General features: G+C 40.7%; 1 protein-coding gene across 2 annotated transcripts in view; it reads left to right on the forward strand.

Annotated features, from left to right (window-relative positions):
- The first annotated feature begins 5921 nt into the window (after window positions 1-5921).
- Window positions 5922-20365, forward strand: part of NFATC3 (nuclear factor of activated T cells 3) — a 77477-nt gene continuing 63033 nt past the window's right edge. For both annotated transcript variants that reach the window (XM_082489662.1, XM_082489663.1), the window contains exon 1: window positions 5922-6254. In XM_082489662.1, the coding sequence (XP_082345788.1) occupies window positions 6155-6254 (100 nt within the window). In that variant the 5' untranslated portion in view covers window positions 5922-6154. The remainder of the gene's footprint in view (window positions 6255-20365) is intronic.

The raw sequence follows: 20365 nt of genomic DNA on the forward strand, positions 1-20365 counted from the left end.
ACAAAAAAGTGATTTGTGCAAGGCTGACAGACCTTCTTACTGAAGAATGAGCCCATCAGGCTTCATACAGAAACCTGGGAATATGCGTATTAAGAAAAGATTAGTAATACATTTTTTTCTGGTTGCTTATTACGAATTACAGTGAAAAGCTGTAATGAGGGGAAATATTCTTTTGCTACCCCTGAAGACAATTAATATAAAGAAACCTTAATTTGCAGATAAACAAAGGCTATGTATCACTTACTAAATTACAATATATAAGGAGGAATGACTTAAGCATGTGAGATTGTGGTTATATCTAAGCTAATCAAAGGATGTCGAATATATATATGGAATACAGAAAAACTGGTGCACCTTAAAATGCACATGCATTACACTCAAACAAAACAGAACTGTATCACAGGAGCATCACAGTATGTACGGATCCTAGAATGGAATAACTAAAGGCTGAGACAGGGGTTCCATTTTGCTATAACTGTTGTGTGATGCTTCTCCTTTTCCAGTACAAAGAGAAATATTAGCCCAAATCATCTAGCCAGGCTGCTTGACTCTTCAAACACAGTGTATAAGAAGCATTCCAGAATTGAGAGTCCTTACTCAGAGGCATTTGCCATCTAAGTGAAAATAGGAACAACAGAAGTTGTATTATCCTTACCTTAGAGGGAATCTAGGCAGTGTTTTAAGTGTCTATATAAAAAGCAAGTTACATGTGCTGCTTTGAGAAAGTCTGAAAATTAAGCTACAAGAAATGAGAAGCTTGGAACAGAACCTGCATTTTCAATATCCCAGTCCTGTACAAGAGGACTGTCTGCTGGCTAATGAACAGTCGAAAATGAAAATTAAAATGTGGAAAAGTAAGTAAAATGCCACCTTAGTCTTTGTATCAAGCCTAAGAGCTTTTATGAAACCTCATTTGAGTTTCCACAAATATTTATCTTACGCAAACATCACTGTGCATTAAAGGAGTTTGTTCTTGTTCCAGTTGCAATCTCAGTTGTCATCTGATTTCACTCACAAACCACTTTAGGCTTTGTAATAAGACTCTAAGGTATCTGTAAAAGCAATCATTTCAGAAGCAAATACTTGTGCCTGGAGTGTCCTTATATATTGATATCAGTAATAATGCAGCTGATAATTTTACTTTGCTTTCACTTGATGATCTGAGAGCAAAATACCATGAATATAAAGTCTATGATGACAGCCACACAGTTAAGTGCCCGATTTCTAGACCCTCTAGTCTTTTTAATGTGTGTGATGGTAACTTCCAAATGGGAGGATTCCAACCTGCTCCGTAAAACTATAGAAATGTAAAGCAGCAGCAAACTTTATGAAGTAATGTCTGCTTTATATGGCAGAATGTTAAACAAACAATAAAGCAAAGCAATGATTGTTTAACGTAAAAATATATTACAGTGTACTAATATGACTGCAGTAAGCTTAGGAGAGTGATGAAACTTCTTGGGGAAAACTGTAAAATGGTTAAATGAGACTGTGACCTCATTAAGTTTTTATGTAGGTATGTTTTTGTCAACACACACCTTGTAGGCAATTTTTTTTTAACTTTGTAATCTTGCTTACAAATGCCCCATTGATCAAATGCTGAACACGAGATCTAGATAGGAGTGTTGTAATAAACAGTAATGGCATAGGGTGTCTTAGAAGGATGACTGCAGATTTTCACTGAAAATTTAAAATTTATCCAAGTTCAGTCAAATTACTGTATCTTCTGTTACCGTGTATTCTAATGCCTGAATTAGGACAACTCCTAATTTTCCTACAAAACTTTCCAGTGCTATGCAATCTACTTTTGTTTTTGTTTTCCTTTTAATTCCCCAATGGCAGAAGTTTCACATTTCACCCAGGCACTGGTAATTGGCCAAGGAAATTATTTAAAATGCCAGATGTCACATATTAAATATAAATAACCTATGACCTTGTGTGCAGAATGCAAGCCCCTTTCCTATATGACTGCTGAATTTAACTTTCTTGAACATAGCTTCTATACTGAAATAGTATCTTTCTCCTACATAACACCGTTTTGCACGCTTAAAAAATGGATGTGCCTTGTTAGCTGTAAGAGATGTAAAGGCTGTGAGAATTTTGTTTGTATGCCATTTGCAAATGAGATTAAGTGTGTAAGTATACGTTCATACTGGTCAAAAAATTTCTCTTAGTTGTACTCATGCTTTTTGCAATAGCAGCTGTAAAAGGCATAACCAGAGATGCAGCCAAGGAACACTATCTGCTGATTCCAGGAGTCTTTCTCTGTGCTTTCTCATCTGCCCTTTCTATGCCACGCTGCTGTGTGTGGCTTCTAAACAGGTCCAGATTCAACCACAAATGGGAACGAGATCAAGCACATGAAATACAACCTTATGCGTTATATTCTTAATTCGAGGCTGTTTGGTTTATTGAATCATGCAGAACGAATGCCTGACCACGCTTCTTCCAAAGCCTATTCTGGCTGCGACTGCACAGCTGGGTTTGATTTGCTGCCCATAGGAAGGGGGGAGGAATCCCTGTTACTCCAAGACAAATAGAGATCTGGGATGTGGCTGCAGATCCAGAATTCCTAGCTATCCAGCATAGGATGATGTGTGGAAAATAAAACACAGCGCAATGTAGCCCTCAGGTTTTTGGAGCTGAAAGTCACAACATGCCTAGAAAATAGCCCCAGTTTGGAAAGGACTCAAATACCACAGGAAGCGCGTTCCTTCCTTCTCAAGGCTCATGCAATAACTCCAGCTTCTGACCAGATCAAGGTGTATCCCCATCTGGATGCAATAACACAGCCTAAAAGCAGCACGGACAGAAACCACCTATGCATATTAAGTAAATGAATAAATACAAGTACCCCCTCCTAACAAAACCACAAGTGAAATAAAGTTGCCCTCATTACTGCCACCCTTTCATCTCTCAATAGCAAGCAAAAGCCAAGTCAGCCATCCGTGCACTGGACCTCAAGCGCAGAGGTTGACATAAGTCCCTGGAAATTGATGTAAGCCCACGTCAGTCTTTTCAGGGCTTCTGCCAACTCACTCCCGGTCACGCCCCGATTACTCTTTAGCTGCACAGAAAGGGTTTGAAGGTGGTTTTGTTTTTACAAATTCAAGCGCAGAAAGGATGCACATTTTGGTGCAGCAGGACAGAGACATCAAAATGAAAAATACAGTGAAGATGACAAAAAGAAAGGATATTGCTGGCAAGAAATTGAATTTCTGAACTCCAAGACAGTTATATCCGATTTTGATGTAAAAAGCTTTATAAAGATTACTGTGAATAACTATTAATTGCTTACAATGCCACCTTACTTTATACATATTCTGTAAATTCTTATCTTGCTACCTAGATGGTCATGACATAACAGATTATTTTATTTTAGGGTATATAGTCCTTTTTCTTTTTAATTGACAGCTACAGGTAGGGCTAAAAGCACTGCCTAACGACCTGCATGTCTCATAGTTTTCTGAATGAATACTGCCTCAAACAGGGGAAAAAGATTTGTTTTACAGTTAAGGGAAAGGAATAAGACAATAATATTTATATTTTTAATTTAACATACTCATAAGGAACGTACTCTTATCAAAGAACATAGATCAAATACTTGTTTGTGTTTAAATTTCCCCTTATGGAAAGAACAAGTTTGGTTGTATTTTTCTCCAGGGACATGCATAATGGATAATCTGCTGGTATAGCAGAACAGGAAACTGCTATGGTTACTCCATGTGCTGTAATCCGACACAACAATTATTTAACAATAAGACATTCTAATATATCTGCTTTGAAAACGTGAAAAATTACTGAAAGTTCTCAGACAAAAATTAGCTGCTAAGAGCCATTTTGTATATAGTATATTTTACTGAAGTATTCATCATAGACCTGTTTTCATTCAAGAATGCATGAGGGTTTTTCTTAACCATGGCTAATCCAATTACACATTCTTTTACAGCTTGTCTTGCTACGTGACCTTGGATTTAGAGGTAAAAAGAGGCTACAGGCCAACTGGGTGTGAGCTTCTTATAAAGGTTCGGGCTTCCTTCAGGAGAAGGAGCTGGTTACCGAAGCAACCTTTGGTTTAAGTATTGTAGCAGCAGTAGCTGTAATTGCTCATATATTTTAGGTAAAGAAATAGCTAGTGGTGTGTGGGAAGTGACAATAAAAAGGACGGTACATTAGAAGATTAAGTAAAAGATAAACACGTGGCTGCTTTGAATTCTGGGCACGAGAAGCAGCTTCCCGTTTTCACGTGGGCAAACTGCTCCTGTCCCAAGTTCTACATAGTATTTTTTGATACGATGCTTTCTGATTCCACGAGGTTGCAAGGTCACAAAGTAGTTTTTCATTAAGGCTTGCTTTCTTCAGCACACATTACATGAGTGAGGAGATAGATGGACTGAACCAAAGGCTTTTAAAAGCCTGCTGGACTGGGAGTTTTGTACTGTAGCCAATTTCTCCTCACATTAGCCGCCTTTTCTCGCTTTTGTTCACAGCCTGTAAAGAGAATATCTAGACACAAACGCACACGTGGGTTATGGGGCTATGTTGCGCCTGTTTGCATCAGTCTAAACAGCAACAAACACAAAAAGACCCTGGACATAGAAACAAATTGAATTAGTTATTTATGAATCAAACAATAATTAATAACGTATTAACAGATAAACCTGTAGTTTCCATGTGGCCATAGAGTCATGGCACACTAACTCTAGTTCAGTTAATTTGTTAACTAAGTAATGACACCTGGTCCTTTAAAAGATAGAGCAATGATATTTCTGGTTAATATGAGTTTCACAGTCCATAACACAAATAAAGCTGTAAATATCATGTAACTATCTATAAGCAAACGTGACCGGCTGTGAGTAGGAGTTCAGTTCCCATCAGTGCCCAAGTTTCAGCACAAACTTAAAATCTTCCTAGATCCCGCAGCACCCAGTGATGGTTTCATTAAGCTGCTCTAGGGTTTCTTAGGTTGCAAATTCCGGGCGCGTGAGGCCAGTTGTGGTTTCTGCACTTGCCATCCACCGCTGGGAACGGGCACTGCTGCTGCAAGAACAACTTAGATTCTGCTTTTCCCTTTGCGCTTTTTATTTGTCTTCCAACCTTAGTGTGTGGCACAACAATGGGAGGTGGTATGCTATTGTGCAGGCAGAGTATTCTCAAACTTCTGCACTCTTCCTAATGAGCACCTGTCTCCCTTTATTAACAGCATACATTGCTGATAAGTATTTTAATTAGCCTTCTTACAGTTGCTTCATCGTCACTGTTTCCAAGGACCCCGGGAGCTAAGTGGCTAGCAGCTTGGAGTCCTCCAGCCAGCATCTGTTATCCAAGGTGCTCACGCCAACTTACCTAATTACCCGAGTTGTTAATTGGTGCCGAGAACACCACCTGTTTACATGCCGTTTTTCAGAAGACTCTAACGTGAAACACCGCATCCCCCAAAGGCTTTAGCGCCTTCGCTCTCGCCTGCGGCAATCCGCGCCTCGCCGGAGGGCTCACACGCGGGCTCGCGGGCGGTCGCCCGGGCTCACACAAAGGCCCCCCCCGGCCATCGCCCCGCCGCGGACAAGCCCGGCGGAGCGACACGTGGCACCCGCGCCCCGCGCGGCCGCCCCGCCCCTTTGTGCTCAGCTGGCTCCAGCGGATTGGCCGTTCGCTGCAGGCCGATCAACCAACTACAACCCCCGGCAGCCCTCTCCGCCCCACGTGACCTGCCGCGAGGGCTCCCTCTTCTCTCAGCCGGTCACGAGGCGCTGTCGGTAGCGCTGGCGTCACCGCGTGAGAGAGAGAAAGAGAGAGAGACCAACTGTGGGAAACGCTGGGGCGGGGCGGGGGCACGGCGCGGGGGCGGGGCCAGCCGCGGCCCGTAGTAGGCGCCCTTCCCCCCCCCTCCCCCCCCCTCCTCTCTGAGTGACAGAAGGCGCCCGGGCACAGGAGCTCGCGCCGGGGCCGAAGCCGCCGCTCGCGCTGCCGCCGCCTCCTCCTCCCCGCACGCTCTCCTCCCTCCCCCGCCCCCTCCCTCTCCTCGCTCCGGCCGCGGCGCCATCCGGTGTTATGAGGCGGCCCTGAGGGGCGGCGGCGGGGAGCGCAGCCCGGCAGGAGCCCGGCGCGGCCCGGTAGGGCGACGGGGTCTGGCTTCGCCTCTCCGGCCAAACCCATGACTACGGCAAACTGCGGCGCCACCGACGAGTTCGACTTCAGGCTGATCTTCGGGGAGGACGGGCAGCCCGGCCCTGGGCCGCCGCTGGGGCCTGCAGGTGCGCTCCTCCGCGGCCGGGGCGGCGGGGTGCGTGGGGGGTGTTCGGCTTCCTGTTTTCCTCAGGCGAGGGCGCGGAGGGGGGGCTGCCGCCGCGGGAGGCGGGAGAGCGCGGCGGGGGTTGGGGGGGAGCGGCGCCGTGAAGCGGCCGCAGGCTGAGGGAGGAGGGACAGCGCCGCTCCCCGCCCCGGCCGCGGGGGCCGCGAAGGCGCCCCAGGGGCTGAGGGAGGGGCGGGTGGGGGCGATGCCGCCGGCGGGGCCGGGCCGGTTCTGCCCGGGCCTTCCGCCGCCGTTACAAACTTTCTCTGGGGAAAAAAGAAGCCCGAGAAGTGGCGTGGCGCGGGAGGAGCCTCTCCCGGGGGCTTTGCGGGGGGAGGCCCCGGCTCGGCGCGGGGGGAAGGTTTGGATCTGGTGGGGGACACGACAGCCGCCTGCGGTCCCCGCGGCCATCGGCGGGTGGTCCCGGTGGGAGTAAATCCGGCGCAGGGCGGCGAGGCAGCAAATGTTAACGGGGATGAGGTAGAGGCTTTCTGGGGGCTCTCGCCGTGAAAAGTTTCAGCCCGGCTGTGGCCCGTGTGAAAGCATCGCAGCTGTAAACTCAGGAACTCCGTGTGCCTGCCTGTGGATGGGCAGAACGCTGCGTGTGAGGGCGCGGTGGCTGTCTGGGTCCATAGGCACACGGGTCGGGGTGCTCCCGCTTTATTCTGTTTTGTGGTATTGGAGCCTGAAAATCCCGCTTAAAAAAAAAAAAAAAAAAAAGTGTTTTTTTAAACAGCAGAAAATACACTGTTCCCTGCAAATTATGATGTGGGGCATCATGAAGAGCCAGCTGTGCGGCGTGTAGCTGTACCGGAGTTCGATGGCTGCGTGCCTTTTTTTTTTTCCTGACCTACTTGAAATAAGTATTAATTGGTAATGCACTGTCTTAGAGTCTGACTGGTTAGATGATAAGATAGCCCTGAAACAGGATTGTATCCAGGCTAAACGACGCAGCCATGTTGTGGTGGTCTCTGACTCGGTTTTCTGTGTAAATTGGTTAGAAAAAAAAAATTGTTTGATACACTCTGTATATAATCGAGTGTGAACACTCGGGATTCATTTCTTACAAAATCTCTAACTTTCTTGATGCTAAGATTTAGTTTACAGATTCCTTCAGATAAAGGGAGATTTTCTTTGCCTATTTTTCAACTTGGTGGAATAGCAGATGGTGCTTTTGGGAAGGGAGCATGAGTTCTGCTAGCCAAATAAATGCAGTACAGTAACATATGAAAACAACGGGGAATGTTAACAAATTACGAGAAAAATAATTTTGACACCCCTATTTCTATTCTTCTCGCGTAAAGCTAGTAGTCTAAACTATGCTCCTCCATCGATGATAGATGAGAATGAGAAAATAAGTTGCTCAGAAAACTGGAAATACTGGTGGTACTCAATTCACTTTTACAATATTTGTATTTTGGTAGCATTCCTTAACAAGCAGTTCAAATATTACTCTAAATATAGGGAATTTTCCATGCTTGATAAGTTAAAACTATTTTTAAGACAAATTTGAAAATGTGATATTCAGACCATGAACCTATTTGTTTGCTGTAGATGCGTCTGCATCTCTAATTTAGTAATTTCACTGTTTTGTGGAATACTGGGGATGATCTCGCCTGCTGTGCACAGATGTGGCCTTCCAGGGAAAGGGTTAGAACAGGTCTCTGCCTTCAAGTATTCTATTAAAAGGATTGCCAGAGTCTAACTGTTAATCCTGCCCATGTGTTTTACATATGAATAACTGGTTTTCATGTAAGAGATAACTCGTATTGGAAATCTTACATTTTTCCCTTCCCCCTCTTCCAAGTATATTAGTTACATTAGTTAGTTCTTAGATCTCCCTAAAGCATATATTTCATAATCCCATATCACTTGCTTCAATGATGTTGTCTGTTGTGCAGCAAAGTAAGTATAAGGGTATTTTTTTTTCCTAATGTATGCTAATAATAAAACATGTAGGTCACAGGGAAAGTTACTTGATTTGAAATAAATAATATTCAAATTACCAAGTCTTCCATGATTATGCAGAACACTTGTAAATAACATGGAAATCTGTGTTAATGCTTTCTTTTATGCTGAGACTACTGTAGTGTTGTTAGGATTTTATTCTTTTATATATGTACATATGTAAGTATATATGTATATTTTTTATCTTTAACTGTATTTTTAATCAAAAGCAAGAAAAAATGAGCTATTATTTAATTTCATATACTTTTGATTTCTGAACCACTAAGAAAACGCTAGTCCCAGGCAGTAGATTATTTCTCTTTTTGTCCCTTTAATGTCATAAAAATGTAAAATCAGCTGGGATTCTGAGTTGTTACACAGAACAATTTCAGTGGCTTGCAGGATAGCAGAACTAACATATATGGTTTTCTGCTGAGTGGCTGGAATTGAGACTAATGTTTTGCAGTAGTGCTTGTGTGTTTGATCTGAAAGTTGTAGTTTCTGCTGCAGAGGGGAATGCATGAAAGATAGTTTAAAGGTGCTTGAAAGTCTGTAGTCTAATACTGCAATCTTTGCAGCATACTTCACTTGAAATCAAAGGGATAACCCATTTCGTATAGCTTGTGAACTGCAGTAAAAATTTGCTCAGGTGGTTGCTAAATAAGAGCTCTTCAGCTACTTTTAAGTGGGTACTGAGCACCTTCTGCAAAATCTTGCTTTTTTCTTCTGATAGTTCACTGTCCTTGTCCCAAAGAAGAAAGAAATTATCATTTTGATTTTGTAGTGTTCAGCACTCAAAACAGGTGGTACAATTCTAGATACTAATGAGCTTCACCTTTTTCTGACAAAATAATTCAGGCCTCTAGTGGTGAAAGGTAATGCTATGGAGCACTCTGAAGTGAACCAAATCTCTTTGGTATACTCTTTCTTGCGAAACTGTTTGGTTAGTTGCAGTAGCATCTGATTTGCATCTTGACACTGTGTATCAGTTGCATTTGAAATGCCTAAGTAGGCATTTGAGTTACAGTATCATTCAGGTCCTGTGCAGTCTACTAAAATAGATTGTCATGTAAATAACTTTGTCAATTAATGTATTTGAGGTGACACCATGTTTGGTCTTTTTAATGAAGAAGTTTTTGAGATGTAATATGTGACACTTGAATATTTGATTTTTAACTTGAATACTTTTCTAATGATGTCCCTATCCCCTTCACCCACCCACCCCCACCCCCTCCTCCTAGTTTTGCAATACTGTTCAGTATAATTTTGTAAAGTTTGTCTAGAATTTAAACATTAAGCAAAGAAACTGCATTAAGGTCTTCATACTACCATTAAAAACTCTGCTGAGCGTGCTGTATACTGTTTAAAGGCAAACTCTACAGAAGGGGAGCAAATACAATTTGCTATGATTGTTTCTTTAGCTGAATTTTTATTTTAAGGGTCCATGTTCTGTTTTAAAGAATGAATTTTTACAAGGTAAGGGCCTTTAGAGAACTTGGGGTATGTAGTACTAAGCTGGGTATTCAGGATCTTGTAAGGTTCTGTAACATCCAAAATTATTTCTTGTTGGTATGTGAAATGGGGACTGACTGCAAAATGTTGATTATGAGACTTCTCATAAGAGGCTGCAAAATGTTCGATGTCCAGAAAATGAATTATTTAATTACTTAGGAAATTCTGACAGATGAGTTCTTGATACTGCTGTTCAGAATCCTCTCTAAATTGTTCCTATTATTTCTGATGAAGTCTTCTAGGAGCCAAAGTTGGACTAAGGTTTTGTTACCTGGTAAAACAGACTAATATGTAGAATTTCGTCCTAACCCACCTTGTGTTCTTGTGTAATGAAGCAGAGGAGGAGAAGTTCATGTTAGAGAAATTCAATATAAGTAATCGTTCTTGGTTGATTTTGTTTATTTATTTTCCCTAAATATGAGTGCTTTAAAAGTAATGATAAAAGTACCCTACTTGGACTTCTTGTTTGTAATACCTGTTTTATTTTCTTGGGGACTATGAAACAAGCTGAAAAGACGTTCTCCATATTTCCTGTGACTTAATATTTGGTTAAGTAATACTATTTAGTAATCTTGTTACAGATGACTCTCACAATCTCTCTTATTTTTCTCCTGAAAACTATGGTATGGAAAGTATGAAAAATATTCCAGTTCTGTAATGAATTTAGTGACGATTCAAAACATCTTTGTGAGCTGGAGCCTCGCTCGGGATAAGGACAGTATATATGGATTTGGATCTTTAGTTTATTTGAAGACTTCTATAATCTTGTTCTCCTTTGAGTTTTTTTCCTGTAGCTTAGAGCTATTAGCTTATTGGTTTGAGGCCATTACTGAATATCAAGATTGAAAGACACATTTTTGCTGTTGTGACTGTCAAAGTAATACCTGATCCTTTCTTTTGAAGTTTTCCGTGTCTGACCTTCTTGCTCTATGAGCATCTGCGAGCTGCTTGGGCTGCTCAGCAGTTATCTCCTGCCCATGTGTAGAGCACTCTGAAGCGATGAGGACACTGAATTTTTCCTCAGTAGCTAGGCAGAGTTCTCTGTAGCAAAAACTGGCACTGTATATGTGTCATTTAATTTAGATATGTAGTAAAAGTCTTAAAACCAATTATTTGTACTGAAATACCACCACAATACTAGTCTTTATAGCTTTGCCTCGATCATTAATATGTATTCTTCTTCACTTCTCAAATGCATATTCATGACTGGTATTGCTGTCACGGACTGTGGGTAGAGAGTAGAAAACAGCCTAAGCAGTTTACATAAGCTTGGAGCGTGCTTGAACTTTACTTTGTTCTTTACCCTAAAATGGTGAGTAAGGTAAGCAATACTAAGAAAGTCAAGTTGTGGTAGGAAAGAGAGAAGTCTCATAATCAGACTGAGTGGAAAATTGAGGGCTGGATGCTGGCAGTAATAGTGAACTTGAGCTGTGAGCTGACTGAGGGTTGCTTGTGGTGAAATTCATTTTTGTGATCACGTACTTCTGATCCAGAACTGCTACAGAGTTTGCTTTCCTTAGCTAGTAAGAGAAACTCGTGAGACATGAAATTCTGAAGTCTTTTTGACAGACCGTCTTGCACATCTGTACAGTTCACCTGAAGTTTTATTCCTTTTTAAAGTCTTTTTATTCTGTTTAGATTTGGTTGCCTATATAAATAGGTGGGACAGAAGGTCTTTGCACAAGATGGTAACTCTGTGGTTGATACGTATAATTTGAGCCATCCATATAAATACAGCTGTCTGTGCTGGTCTGTAAGCATTTGCTATACGAAAGAGTGCTCGTGTGGATTAAGACTAGGATCAAATGGTGCAACTTTAAGGAAGGAATGAATGGACGAGTTGCTTCAGTCTGTTCTTTTTTTCACCCTTAGATATAAAGAATACTTTTTTTGACAGAAATGTTTGTTTATTTATTAGATATTAAGCATTAAATGTATTGTGATAGGAACCACCACTGGAGGGAAATTTAGTTACTGTCCTTTTACAAGCTAGTGGATGCTGGTATCTGTGCACGTAAAAGATTGACAGGCAGGGACACAATGCAAATCAGCCATAGGCTGTGGTTATATAATCTGCTGATGGAGGGGAGGAGGGAAAAACCAAACAGCTGCATCTGACCAAAAATAGAGGGTCCGTGACAAGAACCTTGTGACTTCAAGATAACTTAGAGAGACACTGAGGAAGCACCGAAGGAAGATGTGTGTTAAATTCAAATTTGGTATCAATGGAGCCAGAGTTGCCTGGCCATTAAGAGTAACAGATTAAGTTGGTAATCCTGGGAAGCTGACATGTTTGAATACATTGTGTTTTTTCACAGTGTGCTGGCTAAATGCAGTCTTACCTATTTGGATAAAGCTGGACCAGGATGAGACCATTTGGAAAAATACAGAATCACAAAATAGTCAGGGTTGAAGGGACTATGGAGATCATCTAGTCAAACTGTCTTGTGTGCTGTTGTGAGGCAGTTGTAGTTACACCTGATCTAGTTTCATAACTTTTATGGTTTGGCCTATGTTTCTTGGATCACTACATAGTGTATCGAGAATCACTGTGTAGTGAGTCACTATGTAGTGCAGGGATTTGAAAAGATCGCTAGTTTGACAAAATGTCACTTATTTTGTGTGTGAATTTGTAGTCTCACCTCACCCTCTGTCCCTTCCCCCACCCCCCTCTGAATTATGGGCACAGTGCAAATGAAAACAAATCCTGAGAGTTGGGCAGTTGGGAGATGGGCACAGTACAAAAGTGCTTGTGTTAATGCTTTTATCTTGTGTATTTCTGAAAATTAGAAATAAGCTCTTTCTTTCTTCAAAGTAAAAAGTAGCCCTTTGCTTAAAATGTGATGGTCTTTTTCCTTTTCTTTGTTGTATACAACTACAAGCAGTTTATCATATCCCACCTGAACAATAGCCAAACAAGTAATGTTGCTGTGAATGAGTGAGAAATGAGAGTAGATTGGGCCTGGGTCAATAGTAAGCAGCAGTTTGGCTGTTCACAGCAATAACGTAAATACGGGAGTTGTTGCCTAAAGCTGCCCTAGTAGGCCAGGGAAGTATGTGGAGCAGACTTGGCAGTAAGCCCAGCCTGTAAAACAACATCCAAGTCCTTGCATTTGTCCAGGCGTGCCATGTGGGGTTCGAATGACAGTGGAATTTAAGATGAGTGAAATGATCGGTAAGGCTAAGTAAAATTGCAAGGCAGGAGCAAGCTTATTAAAAAGCCAGCATGCTCTTCTACCTTTAGTACGCCCATCTGTGAGTATTCTTGTGAAAGAGAACGTTAAAAAAAAAAAATTGTGTGACTTTTCAAAGTCATTCAGGGAAGATCAGTTTGAATCTGAAGAACTGCAGAACTGGTTAATAAGCAGGCTTTCAGGCTGCCTTGTGGCCTGCACATCCCATGAGTTAACTGAACAGCTGAACTTAATCATTTACATGGCTCTTCTGATTAAATGTCTCAGTGGCATTGAATGCTTATGGTTACTTTTCAGACAAAGGGCGATAGGTGTGATAGGAGAGAAGATACTTCCGTCAGTTTTCTTTGGGAGGCCCAGTCCTCCTCTTTACGTAGCTGGGGGAAGGAGAGAAGAATCAACTTTTGGGGGATCTGAATACAAACCCGTGATCTTTCAGCAATAAATTAATGAAAATATAACTCTGCATTTGGTTTGGGTTTGTGCCATGTTGCATTTTTGTTTGGTGTTTTTTTTTCTTAAAAAAACAAAGAAAAGCTTCATTTGAGGCTGCATAAAAGACATTTGTAGGTATAAACACAAGCAGGTACTTACAGCTAATTTATTACTCCCAGAAACATATAATCTTATTATTCATATTAATATTTAGATTAATAGCAATTGCTTGTTGAAAAAATGGCTTCTCAGACTGCTTTTTGAAGATTAGTCATCACTTCTAAAAATGAGAAAGATTTTTAATACAGCAAAATTGCTGGATGAAGTTAGGTTTTTCTGTTTGCTTTCTAACCAGTTGATGGAGAGAATTATTTTTGCAATCTTGTAAATATTCCTCTTTGGACTTATTCTTAGGTCCTTTCAAACAGACATCTTCCCATTTTCTTATGTATGAGGTTATTCAAGATTGCAGGAGGCAAATAACTTCAAATTCACTGCTTAATGAGAGTCTTCATGTTTTAGTGGATGCTAACTTTGCTTTTTAGGAACAAATGCGGGGAGAAATGGTATATTTTTAATCCCAGATTTTAAAATTTTTTAATGGTTTTAGTAAATAGAAAAAATGGAAAGACCACTTAAACATAAATTCAGCGACAAGCAGCATTTGTACTATGCTGGAGAGGGAATAGAATCGTGACTGATTGTAGTTGGGACAGGGCACAAACTGTTACCTTCTAACTAAAGGTGTTTTACAGAGTAACGCTTTGTATGTTCATTCCCAAAATGAAAGCATACTCCAAAAAGAGAATGACAAGCCGGTAACACAATCACAGTGCATTTATTAGTGACAGTGATTCCCTGCGTTGGGTGGCTGCATAGTAGGGTGTAATAATGTCTACAGGGATTTATAGTTACTCATGTGTATCTTAAATGCTTTCTAGTAGTTGTTCCCTAAATCAAGAACACAAAGGAGGTGAGGAGATGGAGTAACTGTTTGATTACAAAAGGCTTTCATGGTGTCATTTGGGATAACTGTGCTCAAGTGACAAGGCCACAAGAGAATGTGTGTTTTAATCCAAAGAACCGCTAAGAAAATCTGTCAACATTTTGTATTTTGCATAGCTATTTAAATTAGGTCAGTCTCTGTATTTCATCAGTGTAGTTTGTCAAACTTAGGCTTTTGAGAGCAAATGCTACTGTCTTTCAAATTGCCTTGCTTTTTTGGTTGGGGGCTGGAGGTTAAGCTGGTTAGGTGCTGTCTGTGGTGAAACCTCCACTCCTGATGGAATAAACACAAGCTGTTTAGGTCTGTGAAGGGATGCAAAGTTTCAGGGCTTGCATGTAGCACAGCCGTGAGGTGTGCTAATATGGTCTCCCTTGTATTTTGGGGGATCATTCTGAAAGTTGCTGAAAAAATGGCATTCGTACTAAGCTTCGGCCTACCCTTTCTCATTTGGCAGTTTGATTCCTGTTTCTGTCCGTTACGCTTACTGTGTCAGTCTTAGCAAAGTGAATTCAGGGTGTTTCTGATTTACACTCGTGAGCAGCTGGGAAAACAGGAGAGTTTCAGATTATCATTCTGGCTCATTTCAGTCCTTTGATGTACAGAACCTTTGAGTTTCAAGCACCTGAAGCCTACGTTAAAGCTGTATTATAAAATATATTGGTGAAAAGCTGTAATATTAATGATTCGAAATACTGAGTTAACTATATGGTAGGATTGCCTGCTGTGGAATGGTTTGCCCTCTCTCATGTTGTAGGACAGCTGCAGAAGTACAGTGTAATTTTGCTGAGGTGTGAAGAGTTCCCAAACTAGTTTCTTCAGATACTATCAATACGAGTTCTCAGCCTCTGTGTCATGCTCTGTTTGATAAACAGAAAGAGGCATGCCCCCATTTCAATCTCCCCTCCTCTTACTGTGTAACCTCTCCCCACTCAAACTTCTTGCCTTGGCTTATTGCATTCCTTTTCTACTGATTTTCGCAAAGACCTTAGCCTGTGTCACGATACTCTCCTATAAACTAAAATACCCATTTTCTTGCACACTCCTGTCTTGTTTTGGTTGCTATGGCCCTACTTACACATTCTGATCTTGGAAACTTGGGTCCTGCTCAGTGCTTGGTTTAGGACTGGAGCAGGCTGTAAACCTGGAGGTGTCTCCGTATAGAGCAGCAGTTGCTGTCAACCAGCTCATTGGTTTTAGAAGTTGATCAGTGGTAAAGGCATCCATGTAGGTTGGTGAGGATGTCAGTTTATAGGTACAGCATAAAATAAATCCAGAAAGGAGAGCCTTTTATGGAGTCTGTTAGTTTTGCCCCCACAAAGGAAGAGTTAGGTTGTGGATGATAAATTGGCCTGTAATACCAAGAATCTAGACAATCCTTCTGGCAGCTGCAGCACATAATTCCCTTATTCTCTTCAATCAGTATTTGCCTAATGTCCTTACTTATCTTTGCGATCAGTTGTCTTCCTGTGGGTCAGGCACAACACACCAGTTTTAGAGTGCTCAGTCTTCTCTCAGTTCCCATGTCTACGCATACCAGATGCTTTGGGACAGCAGGGCTGCAGTCCTTTCGCGAATTCTAACAACTGATCATATAGAATAATGTACTTCATCTTCAAAATGGCAGTGACAAATAGGCTGTTAATACTGTGTGTTAGTAAATGCTGCATGGATGTATTGTGTCATTTTAAGAATCTTCCTGAAGGCCATAGTGTATTTCTTAATATCTCTGAACTGCTGGGTCATGTTAAGATGACTTTCTATCTAACACTGAATGACAAATGAGGCTTCATCAAACTGGAGGGTGACAGCTTCCGCTTTGTCTACAGGGGTATTATGCAGTAAAATACTGTGCCCTCTTGAATGATGTACCCAGAGAGAAAAAAAGGAAGCAAAGAGGAGCCCATAGAACTTACAGATTTTTAAAGCAAAAACTAAATACTTTTCTGTTTTAACCTGTTATGAGTATTAATGAATAATCCTTAAATACTGAACCACAAGCTCTGTAAAGTTTTCATTTAGAGACGTGCTTCATAATCAACCAGAAATACCAGGAGAGCTGGAGAAGGCATAGGTATAAACACTGCCTAGCACTTCGGTTGCTATTTTCTGTTCTTGTAACTGAACTTAGAATGACTAATTCCTGTTGAACCTTACAGTTACAAGCTGTATTCTTCACCTGCTTTGTACATCACTTTTTAACAATGCATGTTAAAGCACTCTGCTATGAAAAATTATGAGAACTTATGTTTTTTTTAAAAAAAGGAAAACCTGAAAAAAATTTCTGCAACCTTATGGCTTAAGCAGATGCATTTCATTTTAATGTTTATTTAGTCTGTTTTTCTTACGTGCCAAATAAAATTTCATGACTTATTTCCCTATTTGGAACTTAAAGACAGCCATTCTAGTTTAAATGCATACCAGGCTGTGGCATAAGGGTTTAGTTGCATGTTGCGTTCTTATTTGATAGAGAAAACACCTGCAGTTCCTGTCCTGGTTGCTCATTTCTCCCCGTGTCCTAAAGCTTGTCATCCTGTCAGTTGTATACATACAGGTGTTTACGTTAGTGCACTGCAAATCTGATTGCCAAAATCATCTGCATTAAAAATACCTCTTTTCTCATTTCCTCTCCCCCTTGGTGTGCGAGTGTGTGTGGGAGGGTAGTTACTGCTGAAAAAAACATAACGTGTAGTTAAACCCTGAGAGCCAGTATGTTCTTATTTTATTCGATGTCAGTTGTAAACATTCCATGTGCCCTATTATTCTCTTGCTTAAACTGCCTAAACCAGTGCAGCTTCATTATTTTTCTGCATTTCTACCAAGGATAAGGAATTCTCATCCAGACTAGAATTTGGAAAAGACTCATTGAGGAGCTTCCACTGTTGAGAAAATTGTTTTTCTTGTACATTTCCAGTATTCTTGCTTAACACAAGAAAACAAGTGAAATTCTGATAGGCATGACAGAGCTGCCTCTAGCGTACGTGATTGACAGAAGTAAAATTTATTTTTATCCTTTTTGAGTAATCTGATATGACCATGAAACAGCACAAAATCATTGAAGAGGGTGAACTGCTTCATAAAATGACAGTTGTTGTAAATCATCCTTTTCTGAAAGCTTGAACTTGCGCTACTGTTTTGTGTGTTGCCAGACTTGGTCTATAAGGATGTGCCTTGCCCCTGCTCCACCATGATACCTCAATTGTTTTCACAGTTTATACTTTTTTTTTTTTTTTAGTACTGTATTTGGTGGCTTACAAGTCAGTTATACCCCTTATAAACTGATGCATTGCTGTGGGTTTTAGTTTTTTTTTCAGTTGTCTTTTTTAAGTTGATGTTTAAGCTTGTAGGAAGTGTCTCTGGAGAACTTATAGCTTGCAATAGAAAACTGAACTTAAATATCCAATTATATAGCTTTAGTGTGGTAGTGTACTGTCAAAAACTCTGATCAATTGTCTTTTTAAATGCACAAAAGGAAAACTATGACAATTGGGTATTTTTGGTTCTTTGTGAAGACTGAGACCCTTCTTTCATCCCAAGAAATAAATGAACTGCTGCAAATCAGTAGGATAATGAAATTTTAAAAATGGAGCTGCATGTGCTTTTTATTCTTATTTACAGATATTTCTGTGGGGTTCTTTATAATAGTATCGTGTTCAGAAAGAGATAATGGTAACTATCATGACAGAACTGAAAAAAGAAGAGGTCGCCGTTCTTTTTAAAGTTTGGGAGTGAAGACAGATTATGTGACTTGCCTGAGAACACACATGATGTCTGTGGCAATGCTCAAGTCTTCCCTTATGCTATTTAAAGGACTTGATTACTGATCCTGTTTTTGCGGGAGTATTTTTATAAGACCTAGGTCACGTTGCACTTTCATAGTACCTTGTAACAAGTCCTATTGTCTGAACCTGTTTGTTTATGAGCTTACAAACCTAGAATAATAAAGTGGTTTGGATAATTTTGGCACAGGGCTTGTGTTCAGACATTTGATAGTAATTGACCTTCCTTCTGTGAAGAAATCTGGCTCACTGCACAGCTGCGCATATGCATGTGCCAGTACATAGCTGAGGAGCGAACAACTGGTGGGCAAGCATTGCTAGTCCTGAATGTGCAGTCTGATATGGCAAACAGCAAGCAAAATGTACTTTAGGAGCGGTTGTTCTGGATATTATTTAATTATATTCTCCAGTTAGACAGCTTATGTTGAAGCTTAGTTAGCAGCTTAGTAAGGGATGAGCCAGCGTTGTTTCAATTCTGAACAGGAGCTTCTGTAAACTAGTCTGTTTCCAAACAGCAGCAAATGTACATTCAAAATGACAGACCTTCTGGCTCTCATTGACAGAGCATGAAAAAGACGCCTGATGTAAGACTGCAATGGAAGTCTGCAGCTTTATATAGCTTATACGCACTATGTGAATATAGAGCATCTACTAACTTTTGTGATGCCTCAGTAGTAAACCCGATCTCAGCACAGTGGGGGAGAAGGCTTCACTAAATTTCTGAAACCTCAGTGGCTTCACCGTGCGTGGTGGTGTTAAAAGTCTTAATAAGGTAAAACAAACCTGAGTTTCTTTCTATGCTAGCTATCCAAAGACCTCCTTTGACCATAAAACAAAATCTGTTTGACGCAGTTTTGTTCTTAGCTAACATTGACTTCTTGTTTTGTTTCCCTGTCTCCTTTTAAATACTTACTGGAACAAATAAACTATTAATATGACTTCTAAAACTGAAGTTAATTCTTCAGTACTTCTTAACCTTTTACTTAGTCCAGTTTTCTTTACTCTGCATTGCTATTAACTTTGTTAGCAATTTACTCAGTTGACTTTAGTAAAGAAGAAGAATTTAACACACCTGCCGCCTTTGTTCATGGCAGGCTTTTGATGTGAAATGGCACTGCTTCTCTTGGGTTTTGTGTTTTGCTGTCTATCCTATCTAGCATCTTGCCCCCATGTGTTTGTGGTAGTTTTTATGCTCTACCTTAGTAATCTGACCTAGTTTCTGTTTCTTGAATGCTTCTTTCTTATTTTTTATGGTCAGTGAAGGCCTCATGACTTGGCCTGCTACACTTCTTTACTGTCTTTCCTCCCCAGTAGGATTGTTTGGATGTAATAGCTCTGCTATTAAGTAAACAGATTTCCGTAACTCCATTTTTTGCCGTGGGCTTCTCCGTAACTCTTTTTTGTCTTGCACTTACCTATTGTGAGACTTGCCTGAGTTTGTTTACCCTCTGCTTTCTTGATGTCCTGTGTTAGATTTTTATTTTTTGAGCTATTCTCAATCCTTTCCATCTTAAGGATTGCCAGCTGTTTCTTCCCCCCCCCCACCCCCCATTTCTTTCACCCAAGTTATATTCATCTTTGTATGTTTACTAGTTCCTTCAAATTGGTTAGAGGGCTCTTTCAGATTGTATTCTCTCTACATCTTTCATAGTACATAAATAATTATTGGTAGATAGTCTAGTAGCATTAATGACATGATTTGTAAAGGTCTAGCGTTGTCATTTCGATGAGCAACTAACATGTTATTTTAACACATGACTGTAAGGGGGAGAGCTTGTGTGTGCAAACTAAAATAAGTCTACCTGTTTATTGATTGTGTCTGAAAATGGTTTGGGTGATTTAGACTTCAAAATATATTGTTTCCATAGTCTTAAGCATGCTTTTTGGATTTGGTGTTCCTTAGATGCATAGTTCTTACTTTAGGTTTCTAATTTCCCGTTTTTTTGAGTGTGTGCATGTATGCTGCTGGGGAGGGGTAATGGGAGAGCATGGGGCCAAACTCATTAGAAGCTGTTTGTTGTGGAGCAGGAGCAAAGAAGCCTGAGTGAGAAGAGTGCTCTCCTGCTTTCTCCATGTCTTCCTCAGTTCTTCCCAGCTGGTGTTGATAATTTCTGTGCTAGTCTGATCTCTCCACCTCAGCTCCATGAAACTTAAATTTTGAATGTACATCTGCTTTTTTGTAAATCCCAGTGACACTGAAAAT

This window comes from Vanellus vanellus (assembly GCF_965231255.1).
Source record: "Vanellus vanellus genome assembly, chromosome: 12".
NCBI lineage: Eukaryota > Metazoa > Chordata > Aves > Charadriiformes > Charadriidae > Vanellus > Vanellus vanellus.